At 40.8% G+C, this 14,981-nt stretch overlaps 1 protein-coding gene across 1 annotated transcript in view; it reads right to left on the bottom strand.

Moving 5' to 3' along the window:
• Window positions 1-14,981, bottom strand: part of TG (thyroglobulin) — a 207,687-nt gene that overhangs the window by 167,568 nt on the left and 25,138 nt on the right. The window contains exons 11-16 of the mRNA XM_026659965.1: window positions 14,079-14,321; window positions 13,559-13,696; window positions 12,106-12,183; window positions 7,146-7,258; window positions 5,255-5,366; window positions 2,669-2,869 (exon numbers count right to left, since the gene is read on the bottom strand). Coding sequence (XP_026515750.1) covers window positions 2,669-2,869; window positions 5,255-5,366; window positions 7,146-7,258; window positions 12,106-12,183; window positions 13,559-13,696; window positions 14,079-14,321 — 885 coding nt within the window. The remainder of the gene's footprint in view (window positions 1-2,668; window positions 2,870-5,254; window positions 5,367-7,145; window positions 7,259-12,105; window positions 12,184-13,558; window positions 13,697-14,078; window positions 14,322-14,981) is intronic.

Genomic DNA, 14,981 nt, shown 5'->3' with positions numbered 1-14,981 from the left:
GGCCAGGAAGGGAGGTGGTCGCTTGCTTTACAAACTCCCAAAGCAATTCCTGAGACTTCTGGAGACAAATACAATTATCAGCACAACAGCATCAGTTCTAACATATAACACAGGTAATTTCTATTATCACCAGTTTATCTGTTGTCATCGTAGGCGTTTAGGGCAACCTCTATTAATAGCTCTTCACATGGGTCAATGTAAAACCAACCTGTTGTCTTCTGTATTGCTCTAATACTTTTCACAACCAACAGGCCACATTGTGCTCTCATCTATACTGGCCCAGTATGGTTAATTCTAATGGGGTGTGCTGGTGTATCAAGAGCAGAATTTTCCCCAAAGAATGTAACATTTAGAGTTGCTGGCTGTACTCCTTTGTTTTTCCTGTATCATACATAGGTTTCAGCTTGGGTCCCTCATTACTGAACCCAGTCAGTAACTTCCTTGTTTGATCCAGCCTCCAGTTCCTTCCTCATTCTTGTTAGGCTGACAAGCAGCTCACAAGAGAAAGGCTGTGTTGTCATTTTTACACTTCTGAAGCACATTTGCTGTTGTTGTAGGAATGAACAGTGCCTTTCACCATCTACCCGGTCACTGGCAATTCATCCCTGTGGCTTAATGGTCACTAAGTAGAATGTTGACTCCTCTCTCCCCAGCACTTTTAACAATCTACCTAGGAAAGTCATCACATCCAGGGACTTGCGTCTGAATTTACTCAGAGCATCCTGTCTCTCTTTCTCCCCCCCACTCCATTTATGAGTAGTGGAAAGATGGAATGTGGGTGGTGCAGAATATGAAGATACTTGGAATTAACAAGCCGTACACATCAACAAGAAAATGTTGGCTTCTATCAAACTCTACTATATGGAGACAGAAAATGAGCTATGGGGAACCCAGCTATTATGGAACTGATTGCTCTAATGAAAACCATATTGTATTCAATGTGCACTTGAAAGTTACTACCTACAGTTACTGCTGTCTTTTCTGATATAGACAAATGGATTTATAGTACTCTCCCACTATGTCAGATTCATCTGCTGACAGGCAATCTTGCCATCTTGGAAATATGTCCAGGGTAGTGATAAAGACTTGGGTTACTTCCCAGGCTTATTCCAGAGTTCTTAACAATAGTGATTAGTAACCAGCAGTTACAGGCTGGATGGACAAGTCAGTTGGAGGAAAATAGGAACCCTCTGAACCTTCATCCTATACTCTAACCAAGCTACTTAAGTTTGAAAACATTCCATTAACTTTTTTTTATCCATTATTTTTCATATTTTTTTCTGTGTTTCCAGAAGTAGATGTGACAAAATTCCAGGAGAAAGGTTGTTCTCGGGGTATCTTCACAGCCTGACCGTACACAGCAGGTAACTGAAATCTGGCAAGAAAACCTGTTCTTGTGAGATTTTCCGATACGTCTGTCTAACAATTTGGGGCTGGAGAAGTATCTAAACCATGAATTGTTACTGATCACTCTTGTGCCTGCATCCGTTAGAGATGGGGAAAAAAAACCTACTGGGCATTGGAGGCTCCAAAACAATACCTGGCACCCATGCAAAACCTGCCAACATCTTGGAGGGTAGCTTCCATTTTCAGCTCATACTCAGGGAAAACTGCTATTGACCTTCAATGGGAGTAAGGACAGAGAAAGGACTTCCGAATTTAGGACGAGTGAAGAAGATCCAAACTAGGTCCTTTCTGCCAACTCATGCTCTTCCTGGAGCCTATCAAAAGCTCTTCCACCTTTCTCTGCTGCTCTTCTGATGCCCTGAGAGCATCCTGGTTTCCTAGTTCTCCCTAAACATTATTATTTTGTCACAAGAACTCTCCTACAGAATGCTCTATTGCTGCAATGTAATGTAGTACATTAGCTTCCAAATTCCTAAAGGATTCATCCATGTGACTAGCATACATTGCTGCAGCCCTGTGTTGAAACAGTTAGATACATGTGTAGAACTCTGCAAATCCCAGAATCGCATAGGGAATCCTACATACTTTATTGTAGTTCGGTCTTTTTTCAAATCTACCAACAACATTCATTTCAAAAATAGAACAAAGTACACAAGAATGTCCAGCAGGGGATAATTCTGGCCTTGAAGAAGTTTTTCTAGATCTAATTTCTGTGAATTTATCATTGCAATTTGGACCATATTATTGAAAAATGTTTAATTTGTTCTGCTTCAGTTCAGTGATGGGGAATCTATAACCATTATGGCCCATCTACTTTATCATCCCGGTCAACGGCCAAAAGTAGGAATTGCAGAAATATACTCTTTTTTTTTCAGCCAGTTAATTTTTTTCCAATCCAAGGGCAGGCTGAGACTGGGCTCAGTTCAAGTCTTGGGCAAAGTGTTCAGGGTGGTTCTTAGATTAGCATGACTGGCTCATCTGTCTTGACTCTTCATTACCACTAAGATTGGCCACTGAATCCAAAAGCCCTCTCCCCTGCCCAACCAAACACAACCCTCTGAACTTTAAGGAAGTTTGGAAAACGTGCCCAGCCTGGCTGAAGCCTCTAAATACATAGATAAATAAAAATAAATCTCTATAACAGATTGAACAGGAACCTTAAATCTCAACACAGCTAAATGTTGGGAAAGTTTAGATCAGGGGGTCCTGTTCTGGATCTGAACCTTGTGTAAATGTTATTTTGATTGTTGCCACAACTCACTGTCACATGCTGGCCTTTCTCCTCTTACTCGTGTTCCAGGCACCTCCTCTCCATTCTCAAAGATGCACCAACAGCTTTCCTGATCCTGGTCACACTGGAGTGGTGAGAAGTTCCCATTGTCCCCTTCACACTGAGGGATGTACCCTTTGCCAATTTCTCGTAAGCTAACTTTGGACTTCAGCATACTACAGAAACCAGGACCTTTAAAGACAAGGAGATTGATTATAAGGGAAAGAAGAGCAGAAAAGGAGAAACTCTGAGCACCTACAGAAATGAACTTCAGTATTGTACAGTAATTGTCCAAAACACTACATCTTACCATAATGGTACTTTAAATTTGGGGCTATTACTGAAGGAAACAGAGAGATTATAATGGACAAATTGTCGTGAGACCATAGTTAAGTTTGTATCAGTATAGATATACATGGGCCTTTACTATCTCTACAAAATGCTGCCGTTTTGAACCATTAATATGCAAGCTACCTGAATCTTCATAAAGGTGATCTTGTATAAATACAGTACTGATGATACTGATATGTTTTCATATTTAAAACAATTTTGCTTCAACTGTGCTTGAGCACTTTCTGTGTTCACTTTCCAGGAGTATTCCAGTGAATAAGCTTTACTAGTAGAACTGGAGGGGGGACCGACAGTTTTCCCATGCCATGAAAATTTTCAAGATTAAAAAAAAATATTCCCATCCTGAACTGGTACAAAAAATTGAAATCTCAAAATTTTTTGCAAAACAATCATCAAACTTTTTTGGGTCATGTCAATAAAAATGTTTCATTTATATAATTTCAAAGTGTTACATTTTGATTTTGACCTTTTTATATATTTAACTTATTCCTTTATTTTTTTTTAAAATCCTTATTTTAGTATGAAGAGGCTTGGAAGGATTAGTCTGTTTATTAGTAAATATCAGTAAACATCAATTTCACCTTACACACACAAATCATCATCATCAAAATTTACAGATAGGCAAAGTGAAAAAAATGCTGCTTGAGAACCTATTAGAGTTTGATTTAAGGATATTTACTTTGTACATTTTGACATAGGATGCTGACAATTTATGTTTTTATGGAGCTTTAACTTTTTGAATCTCAAAACCTACTGTTATTAAATAATTATTGTCTGCCCTCTCTTGCCTCACTCTCTCTCTCTCTCTCTCGCTCTCACACACACACACACCATAATTTCGAGCAACTCTGAAAATTTTGATTGATTAAAAATTTGGTCAAAGATAGACATTGATATTATCAAAATTATACAAAAAATAAAAATCAAATTCTGTCAAGCCTAACTGTAAATTAATTAAAATTTTCAAACAAAAAGTCATTTTGAACCAAAAAAATTAATTTCTCATTTTGAAAATGTTGAAACAGAATGTTTCATCAATTTCAAATGTTTGTTCCCCAGATGTATTTGTTTATTTATTTTGAACCTGGAGATCCATCAAAACCGACTCTTTCCTGTGAACTGTTTTCATTTTGATAAATTGGCATTTTCTAACAAAAATCTTTCATTAGAAGATTCCCAACTAGCTCTGTTTATTAACACTAATACACACAAAAAATCTAATTTTAAGCGCCCAACCCTGCCAACACTTATGAACACGTAACTATACGCTCATGAATAGTTCCAATGAACTCAATCCCAGCTTGGGGCAAAGTGTTCAGCCTGGTTCTTACTCAATGGGACTGAGCTTGTATGTAAAATTACATAGATGTAAGATCTTGCAGCACTGGGAACTAAGCTTGTACTCTTGCATATGTAAATTGTGTATATTCACAATCCACTGATAATGAACAGTCTGAAAGCAGAAATTGTTCGCCAACAATTTCAGTGAAAAGAATAAATTCAAGGGTTTTGCAATCTTTTTTGTGGACAATTTGCAAACATAAAAAAAAGCAAAATTTGTTAAATAAATTATTTGTAATGATTTATTCAGCCAGTAGTAAGACGTATTGAAGGCATCTTGCAATTATTTTAATAAACAAACTAAATGTATTTTAATGTGCTGAAAGCCCTAAATGGCACAGGCAAAAGGGACTGATTCACACCTATCTTTTAAAAAGATAAAAGGTTCCCAGATGTCCAGACAGGCCTGTTCCTATTCCATTGAGCTGCTAGGCACAATTCTGGGTTGTCATAGTAACTGTGGAATCTCACTGGAGCCGGGCCACAGATTGCCATGTAAATAGATGATATTTTATACCTGCTGTGATTTTCTATATATGCTATTTTATAGCCTTTGGAGGAGGATATTTTAAAGTTCAATGGTACTCAGAGACTTCCTCATAATTTATACCTCAGCATGAACCATGGGACTGTAAAATCCAGGAACCAGACCTCCAGCTGATGTAAATCAGTGAAGCTCAACTGAAGCCAACTTACAACCATTGAGTACATAAGATTAAGGAGGCTGACTTGATCAAGGGGACACTGCAAGTCAGTGGCAGGCCCAGGAATAGAACCAAGCCTCTCGACTCCCAATTGTGTAATAGAGAACCTGTCAGACTGAGGCAATAAATGGTTGAGTTTCAAAATGGTTTAGCCAGCAAGTTGGTGAATACCAGTACTTACAGAGGGGGCTGCCATCTGAATCCTTGCTGCTGTGTTGAATTACGGTTCCTGACGTGGGATCCACACACCAAGCACCTGTGTCTGATTTCTGTAGCACAGTATATTCTCCAGTCTAAGATGGACCAATTACAATGTCACTGTAGGGTGATGTACTTTACACAGGGCTGTTGCTAATGCGCAATGTGCACCAGAACCCACATTTCAAAAGCTTTCGTCATAGAATCATAGAAATGTAGGGCTGGAAGGGACCTCAAGAGGTCATCAAGTCCAGCCCTCTGCACCGAGGCAAGACCAAGTAAACATAGACCATCCCTGACAGGTGATTGTTCAACTGTTCTTAAAAACCTCCAATGATGGGGATTCCACAACCTCCCTTGGAAGCCTGTTCTATACCCTTAGGGCACGTCTGTAGACATAGTGTAGACCTGGCCCTAGAGTTAGAAAGTTTTTCTTAATATCTAACCTATCTTCATTGCTGCAGATTAAACTAATTATTTCTTGACCTACCATCAGTGGACATGGAAAACAATTGATCATCAACTTCTTTATAAAAGCCCTTAACATATTTGAAGACTTTTATCAGGTCTTTACTCAACACAAACCATGGCCAGCTTTCCTCATAAGTCAGGTTTTCTAAACCTTGTATCATTTTTGATGCTCTCCTCTGGACTCTCTCCAAGTTGTCACATCTTTCTTAAAGTGTGGCACCCATAATTGGACACAATACTTCAAGTGAAGCCTCACCAGCATCAAGTGGAATGCTACAATTACCTCTTGAGTCTTGTGTCTTAGTCCCTCGGGGAGCAATGGGGTGGGGTGTAAATTTCCCAGGTTACTGGGTGAGAGCTCGAGCCAGTTCTGTGTTGTATCAATGGAAAGGAACCCTTAGATGTTGAAGGGTTACACTTGCTAGGGGTAACTCAGTATGTGCCTTTCTGATTGTGTTCCTATATGCTTGGGCTATCTTTTTGTAATCCTCGTTAGCAATTCATCCATGTTTCCACTTTAAAAGCTTCTGATGGAGCCGTATTGGCCTCCTATTATTCTTAATGTTTTTCCTTTGCATCAGGATAGATTGCAGTTGTGGCTTTAATATTGTCTCCCTGAGAAACTGCCCGCTTTCCTGAAATCCTTTATCCCTTATATTTTCTTCCAATGGGACCTTACAATTAAAAACATCTTCCAGTTTCATGTAAGAAAGCAGTGACAAGATGAACCACAAAAATCAAATAAAAGCTGCTCTTAAGCCCACAAGCTTGATCCAGCAGAGAGAACTGGGCCCTGCGAGAAACAACACTTACCTTTACAAAGAATTCATATGGAAATCCTATAAAAACGTGGGTTTAAAATTACATTTTATCCTTTGTCCCCTTCTTCAAAGCCCCATGTGGATCATTGTCATATAACTAAAAAGCACTGTGGAGCCTGTCCTGGGGCCGGGCGGAACTGATTTCTGTCTCTGAGGCCCAAATCTTCCCCTCCATTGGAAGAAATCATTGCAAAGTTCCTCTTAAAATTCAGTTAACTGAATAGTGTCATTTAGGCACATTTCTTCATTGGGGCCAGAGCAGAGCCACATTGTCCAGGGAAAGCTTCATCAGGAATGGCACCTCAGGAGAGACCGTCACCTCCCCAGCTCCCTGTGTGGAGGGTGAGCACATTAAACCATCCTTTAAGGAGGGTGATGTCTACTCTCCTTTGGGCACAGACCCTGCTCAGCATCCTATCTCTATGCCTCCACCTGAAGGGTGACGTGAACCCCCAGGGGTGCATGGTGGAAGCTCCTCAGCACAGGAACTGCAATTGCCTGTGACCTTGCCAAGGCATTAAACATGGTGGGGAAGGCTCAGTTTGCTCCTTCCCTGCCCATCCCCCAGTTATACTCATTTACCTCAAGACAGGAGGGGATGAACAGGTCTTCAGCAGTAGCGCTGAACTTTGATCCACTCTGTTTCCAGCTGGAAATTAACGCATTGGCTCGAGATCGCTGACATGATGTCTGGCCTTTGAGAGAGAAAACGTATGGCTGAATGAAGGAAATAAATCTGATCTCCTCATGCCTTCCTGAATAAGACAACATCTGACTAGGGTGACCATATGTCCTATTTTGGCCGGGACAGTCCCTTTTTAAAGTTCTGCCCGTCCCGACTGTTTTGTCAAAAGTGGGCATTTGTCCCATTTGTTCTTGCCAAGAGCAAACAGGACAAATGCCACTTTTGTCAAAAAGTGAGGTGTGGAGGAACATGTGGAGGGTGAGCAGCAATGCCAGCCCCATGCGAGGGGGAGGCAGGGCCCGGGCGAGCAGCAACCCCAGCCTCGCACAGACACACAAAAGAACATAAATTGTTGGGCAAAAGTCAACATGGTTTCTGTAAAGGAAAATCGTGTTTTACTAATCTATTAGAGTTCTTCGAAGGGGTCAACAAACATGTGGACAAGGGGGATCCAGTGGACATAGCGTACTTAGATTTCCAGAAAGCGTTTGACAAGGTCCCTCACCAAAGGCTCTTACGTAAATTATGTTGTAATGGGATAAGAGGGAAGATCCTTTCATGGATTGAGAACTGGTTAAAAGAAAGGGAATAAATGGTAAAATTTCAGAATGGAGAGGGGTAACTAGTGGTGTTCCACAAGGGTCAGTCCTAGGACCAATCCTATTCAACTTATTCATAAATTATCTGGAGAAAGGGGTAAACGGTGAGGTGGCAAAGTTTGCAGATGATACTAAACTACTCAAGATAGTTAAGACCAAAGCAGACTGTGAAGAACTTCAAAAAGATCTCACAAAACTAAGTGATTGGGCAACAAAATGGCAAATGAAATTTAATGTGGATAAATGTAAAGTAATGCACATTGGAAAAAATAAACTATATATTATACATACTATATGATGGGGGCTAATTTAGCTACAACTAATCAGGAAAGAGATCTTGGAGTCATCGTGGATAGTTCTCTGAAGACATCCATGCAGTGTACAGCAGCAGTCAAAAAAGCAAACAGGATGTTAGGAATCATTAAAAAAGGGATAGAGAATAAGAAGGAGTATATCTTATTGCCCTTATATAAATCCATGGTACGCCCACATCTTGAATATTGCATACAGATGTAGTCTCTTCATCTCAAAAAATATATACTGGCATTAGAAAAGGTTCAGAGAAGGGCAACTAAAATGATTAGGGGTTTGGAACGGGTCCCATATGAGGAGAGATTAAAGAGGCTAGGACTTTTCAGCTTGGAAAAGAGGAGACTAAGGGTAGGTCTACACTTACCCAGTAGTTCGGCGGCGAGCGATCGAACTTCTGGGTTCGACTTATCGCATCTTGTCTGGATGCGATAAGTCGAACCCGGAAGTGCTCGCCGTCGACTGCGGTACTCCTGCTTGGCGAGAGGAGTACCGCGGAGTCGATGGGGGAGCCTGCCTGCCGCGTGTGGACCGAGGTAAGTTCGAACTAAGGTACTTCGAACTTCAGCTACGTTATTCACGTAGCTGAAGTTGCGTACCTTAGTTCGAATTGGGGGGTTAGTGTAGACCTGCCCAAAGGGGGGGATATGACAGAGGTATATAAAATCATGAGTGGTGTGGAGAAAGTGAATAAGGGAAAGTTATTTACTTGTTCCCATAATATAAGAACTAGGGACCACCAAATGAAATTAATGGGCAGCAGGTTTAAAACAAATAAAAGGAAGTTCTTCTTCAAACAACGCACAGTCAACTTGTGGAACTCCTTACCTGAGGAGGTTGTGAAGGCTAGAACTATAACAAGATTTAAAAGAGAACTAGATAAATTCATGGAGATTAAGTCCATTAATGACGATTAGCCAGGATGGGTAAGGAATGATGTCCCTAGCCTCTGTTTGTCAGAGGGTGGAGATGGAGGGCAGGAGAGAGATCACTTGATCATTACCTGTTAGGTTCACTCCCTCTGTGCTTGCGAGTGGGGAATATTGCCTCTCAGAGGCACCCAGGGGTGGGGTGTAAATTTTCCAGGTTACTGGGTGAGAGCTCGAGCCAGTTCTGTGTTGTTTCAATGGAAAGGAACCCTTAGATATTGAAGGGTTACACTTGCTAGGGGTAACTCTGTATGTGCCTTTCTGATTGTGTTCCTATATGCTTGGGCTATCCTTTTGTAATCCTCGTTAGCAATTCATCCATGTTTCCACTTTAAAAGCTTCTGATGGAGCCGTATTGGCCTCCTATTATTCTTCCTGTTTTTCCTTTGCATCAGGGTAGTTTGCAGTTGTGGCTTTAATATTGTCTCCCTGAGAAACTGCCCACTTTCCTGAAATCCTTTATCCCTTATATTTTCTTCCAATGGGACCTTACAATTAAAAACATCTTCCAGTTTCATGTAAGAAAGCAGTGACAAGATGAACCACAAAAATCAAATAAAAGCTGCTCTTAAGCCCACAAGCTTGATCCAGCAGAAAGAACTGGGCCCTGCGAGAAACAAACACTTACCTTTACAAAGAATTCATATGGAAATACTATAAAAACCTGGCTTTAAAATTAAATTTTATCCTTTGTCCTCACTCCCCCGCTGCCAGAGCTCCGGCGGCGCTTTAAAGGGCCCGGGGCTCCCCACAGTGGCCGGAGTCCCGGGCCCTTTAAATCACCGCCAGAGCCCTGCTGCCACTACCCCCCAGTGGCAGGAGCACCGGGCCCTTTAAATCCCCAGTCAAGACCGGCCGCCAGAGCCCCGGGGCCCCGGCAGCCAGGCTCTGGCAGTGATTTAAAGGGCCCGGAGCTCCGCAGCAGCCAGAATCCCAGGCCCTTTAATTTGCCCCTGAGCCCCGGGGCTCCCAGCCGCCTCTGCAGCTGGTGGCTCTGGGGTGATTTAAAGGCTCTGGGGCTCCCAGCCACAGCCAGAGTCCCAGGGCCTTTAAATCTTAAAAGGCCCTGCCTCTTCCGGTTGAGGCCACACCTCTTCAGGTTTAGGCCACGCCCCTGCTCAGGACTCCAGCATACCGGTAAGTCCTTTAAGTTACTTTCACCCCTGTGTATACTCAAAAAACTTATGCCTCATCCATTTGAGTTACAACCCCCATTCAGCAAAGCACTTAAGCACATGATTACCTTTAAATATGTGACAAGTCCCACTGAAGTCAGGGACCTACTCACATGCTTAAAATTAAACACATGCTTAAATGCTTTGCTACATCAGGGCCAAGAATTGCTATTTGATGTTAGCAGTAGAGGGCCTCTGAAGCTCAGCAGAGCATTCCAACTCGATGCAATAGAGGGCAGAAGTGCACATACATTCTAGCCCAGTTAATCACACTGTAGATTCAATGTTGGGGGAATGAAGCAGAAGACTTCCTTGAAAAAACCATGTCCATTCCTAAATTCTATCAAGCAAAAGGGTAAATGTAGAAGTCAAATATTGCAGATTTTTAAAAAGGGCTTCAGAAGAGATCCTGGCAATTACAGGCTGGTGAGCCTAACTTCAGTACTGAGCAAATGTGTAGAAACTATAGCAAACAACAGAATTATCAGACACAGATAACCATGATTTGTTGGGGAAGAGTCAATTCGACTTTTGTTAAGGGAAGTCATGCCTCATCAATCTATTAGAATTCTTTGAGGGAGTCAACAAACATATGGATGAAGGGTGATCCAGTCAATACGTGGTCTTGGATTTTCAGAAAGTCTTTGACAAGATCCCTCACCAAAGGCTCTTAAGGAAACTACGTAGCTAAGGGGTAAGAAGGAAGTTCATCTCAAGTATCACTGATGGCTGAAAGATAGGAAACAAAAGGTAGGAATAAATGGCCAGTTTCACAATGGAGAGAGGTGAATAGTGGGATTCCCCAAGAATCTGTACTAGGACTTGTGCTGTTCAGCATACTAATTAATGATCTGGAAAAGGGCGTGAACAGAGAAGTAGCAAAGTTTGCAGATGATCCAAAATTATTCAGGGCAGTTAAGTCCAAAGGAGACTGCGAGGAGTTACAGAAGGAACTCACAAAACTGGCTGACTGGGCAACAAAATGGCAGATGAAATTCAACAGTGATAAGTTTAAAGTAATGCACATTGGAAAAAATAATCCCAACTATACATATACATAGATGGGTTCTAAATCAGCTGTTACCACCCAAGCAAGCGATCTTGGAGTCACCGAGGATAGTTCTCTGAAACCATCTACTCAGCGCAGCAGTGGTCAAAAAGGCTAACAGGATTTTAGGAACCATTAGGAAAGGGATAGAAAATAAAACAGAAAATATCATAATGGTACTATGTAGATCCATGGGGCGCACAATACTTGGAATACTGTGTCCAGTTCTGGTCACCCATCTCAAACAGGAAATAGTGGAACTGAAAAAGGTTCAGAGAAGAGCAACAAGGATGATCGAGGGTATGGAACAGCTTCCATATGAAGAGACACTAAAAAGAGTAGGGATGTTCAGCTTAGAAAGAGGGGATATGATGGAGGTCTATAAAATCATGAACCGTGTGGAAAACAAGTGGATAGAGAAGTGTTATTGATCCTTTCTCACAATACAAAAACCAGCGGTCACCCAATGACATTAATAGGCAGCAGGTTTAATACAAACAAGAGGAAGTACTTTTTCACAAAACTACCCTGTGGAACTCATTGTTATGAACTAGGAACCCAATATGGCTGTTCTTATATTCTAAATAGCCTGCCAAATAGTTGAGACAGACACACAGAGTTCATCTAGCTACAAAACAAAACTTCTTTCTTTCCTTTGCTTTCTTTTGTGAAGGTTTTAAGAAAAACAACCTTCTTTAATGCTATCTGCGATTTACTAAAAATCTCAATCAAAACTAAAATATATACCTGTATCAGCTAAGAATAGGGAAAATTGTAGGACGAAAAGGTTAACTTACATTTTGGGAACTGTGCTGAGCGTATGATCAGAGAATCTGTAATGTAGCCTCCCCTTTCATCCACACACCAGCAGTGACCTAGGCAAGAAATAATAGCAGCCCTACATTAGAAAAATGTATGTCCCTTTCCTATGTTGTTATTATCACATGCTGATCTGAACAGCAGGAGGATTGTTGTTGTTGTTGTTGGCTGGGATACTGAACACAGTCCATATGGCAGCATAACCGTGAAAACAATATAATGTCTAGTTCCACAATCCAGATCAGTGAAGAGGAAGCTGGGTGAATTTTTTGGATGAATAGTTTATTCACCCCAAAAAAAAAAAAAAATACAATTTTGGGTCCACCAAAATTATTTGTGAATTTGGGACAAATTCAGTTAACAGTTTCGTTCAAAAACAGAGAAATATTTGTTATAAAAAAGTTGAAACATTTGGCTTTTTTAAATGAAATGTTTTGATTTTTTGCTTAGAAACATTGTGTTTCTAAATTTAGCTAGATTATTTTTAAAAGGATAAAAAAGAAACAGAATTAAACAAAACCAAACCTAAAAAAAATAATTTGGGGTTGAACAAAATGTTTTTTTGCTCCGAATTTTTTTTTTCTTTCAGTTTTTCATTTTGGCAAGAAAAACCAAAAATTTTCCAATTTCTGCATCAGGGCTCTGGTTTGTACTTTAGCTGACGATACAGGGTATTTCTTATTTTATATGATCTGGCACATTTTGTGAAGAGTAAACTCATGTGATCAGTGCATGAACACATTGGGCTCAGTTTACCTAGACTGATAACCCACAAGACTTCACTGGAATCACTTGAAATATTATAGGGTAATAAGTCTGATTAAAATTTGGCTGATGGTCTGTAATGTTTACAAGAACATTAATTTTAAAAATAACAAGTTCAGAATATTATTTCGGTTGTTGCTGTATGAACATATGAACAGAACTAGGTCTGGCCAAGCTGCAGTCAACAATGGGCCCAATGTCAGGGGGAAAGGGGACTTTAAACCCAACTAGAGCTGAGCAGCATCTGAGCCATTCCCTGCCATAATTTAGATTAGCCTAAAGACTGCTCTAAATTACTTCAGGTAAAACAAACCTCAAAGGGCTACTTCATTGCCCTCCCACATCTGGCCCCCGGGAATGCTCCCTACACCTGGAAGAGTGTGGGTGACAAAGCCCGGTATGCCAGCTTTATGTTACCCAGGGATTCCTCACAACGGAAAGCCAGAGGGGCAGAATTTGGCCAAGTATCTTCATGGTGCAGCCATAGTCTTTCTCCTAGCAATACAGATACATATTTAAAATAACATGTGGCGAATATATTTTTGGTTAAGAAATAACTTGTGATATTATTTCTTCTAATTTTGTTACATTATATGTCAGTCTGACCTGCCTTTACTCATCTCAACTCAACAAGAAGCAGTGAGTATTTTACAAGTGATGCCTCACCAGTACTCTCATAGCATTGGACTGGTTCCCAGTTCCCCAGGCCATCACACTGGGGAACGTAAGGATGAAATCCCAGGAGCGTAGCTTGTCCAGCAGAACCTTTTGAAGTAAAGTGACTCCGCCAGTAGAAATGCAAGGCTATAAAAAAAATAAACAAACCAGGATATTCTTTAAAAATGCACATATACAACATCCTACTCTATTCCCTTTATTTAGAAGGGGAAATACTACAAATACACTGGGAAATTTAATGAATGGGAAATGTCCAGGTTCTAATGTCGCCCACTGTGCTACATAAGAAAAAGGGTCAAACTCAGCCCTGATGTAAGCAGTTGAAACTTCATTAACTCTGATGGATTTACATCTACTTTCAGTAAGGCTGACTTTGGCCTATAGAGCTCTGGTATATACAGATAATGTTTTGGGCTAGTTTATGCATTACTCCCCTTTAAGGAAAGGCCCTGTTTTCCAAAGGTTTAATTTCTATCAATTTTACCAACTTCTACTCCTCCCAACCTACTTGATTGTGCTGCCAGTCGGACTGCATAGTCACTTCCTGCCAATAGCTTTTCAGAGAATGCGATCCCTGATTGAAAGGTCTCAGCAAAATGAAGAAGATCGTTGTCCGTTAGTCGAAGTCCTTTTGCCATTAAAAAGCTCTGTCCCAAAGGAATATGGGAGCCATTCGAAGCTAGGATGAGTTGTTCTGCTTCATCAATGAACTGCATAGCTTCCTTCTTTACACTTCCACATGCACCAGGGCCTGTATGTACAGCAAAGGGTTGTTTTAATAACTTTTATTTAATTAATAAAGATTCACACATTTATATTCAAGAGTCTCTTATTTAACATTTCTTGGTTCTTTCTATATTTACTTTAGTTTGCATCAGTTAAAAGAAAAATCCTCTCTGTACACACACACACACACACACAAATAAGTGATCAGTAAGAGTTGTTATTATTCTTTATTTGTATTACAGCATGACCCAGAATGTGCCTGGCTCCATGTAAACAGGCAGAAAGGCTCAGTCCCTGCCTTGAGTCAGTTAAGACAAAGGTTGGGAGAAAGGATGCAACATACAAGCAAAGTGTCCAGGGTGATGATTGGCATATGGACTGTCATTTGCATTTTTTATGCTTTGTCTTTTACTCATTTCTTGTAGCCAGGCATACTGTGAACAGGCTCCATGCAAGCTTCTCTGCAAATATATATCTGTGTTAATCTAATATCTCCCTTCTTCAGTCCTGCCCCCCGAACCGATAGTTAAGTTTTCGTGTGCTCTTTCCCCCACTGGACGTTTTCCACCCTTTGTCCTTTCCGCCACCTACTTGAGGAACTAAGATGGCGATTCTAGTTCCCAGGGCCATCTCACAGCTCATCTATCCATGTGGTGCAGTGCAGAACCCCACTGCTTTGGTAGCA

The sequence above is a fragment of the Terrapene carolina genome, unplaced genomic scaffold (genome assembly GCF_002925995.2).
Source record: "Terrapene carolina triunguis isolate 2854851 unplaced genomic scaffold, T_m_triunguis-2.0 Scaffold58, whole genome shotgun sequence".
Taxonomy (NCBI): Eukaryota; Metazoa; Chordata; order Testudines; family Emydidae; genus Terrapene; species Terrapene triunguis.
This window is presented reverse-complemented; position numbering and strand designations above follow the sequence as displayed.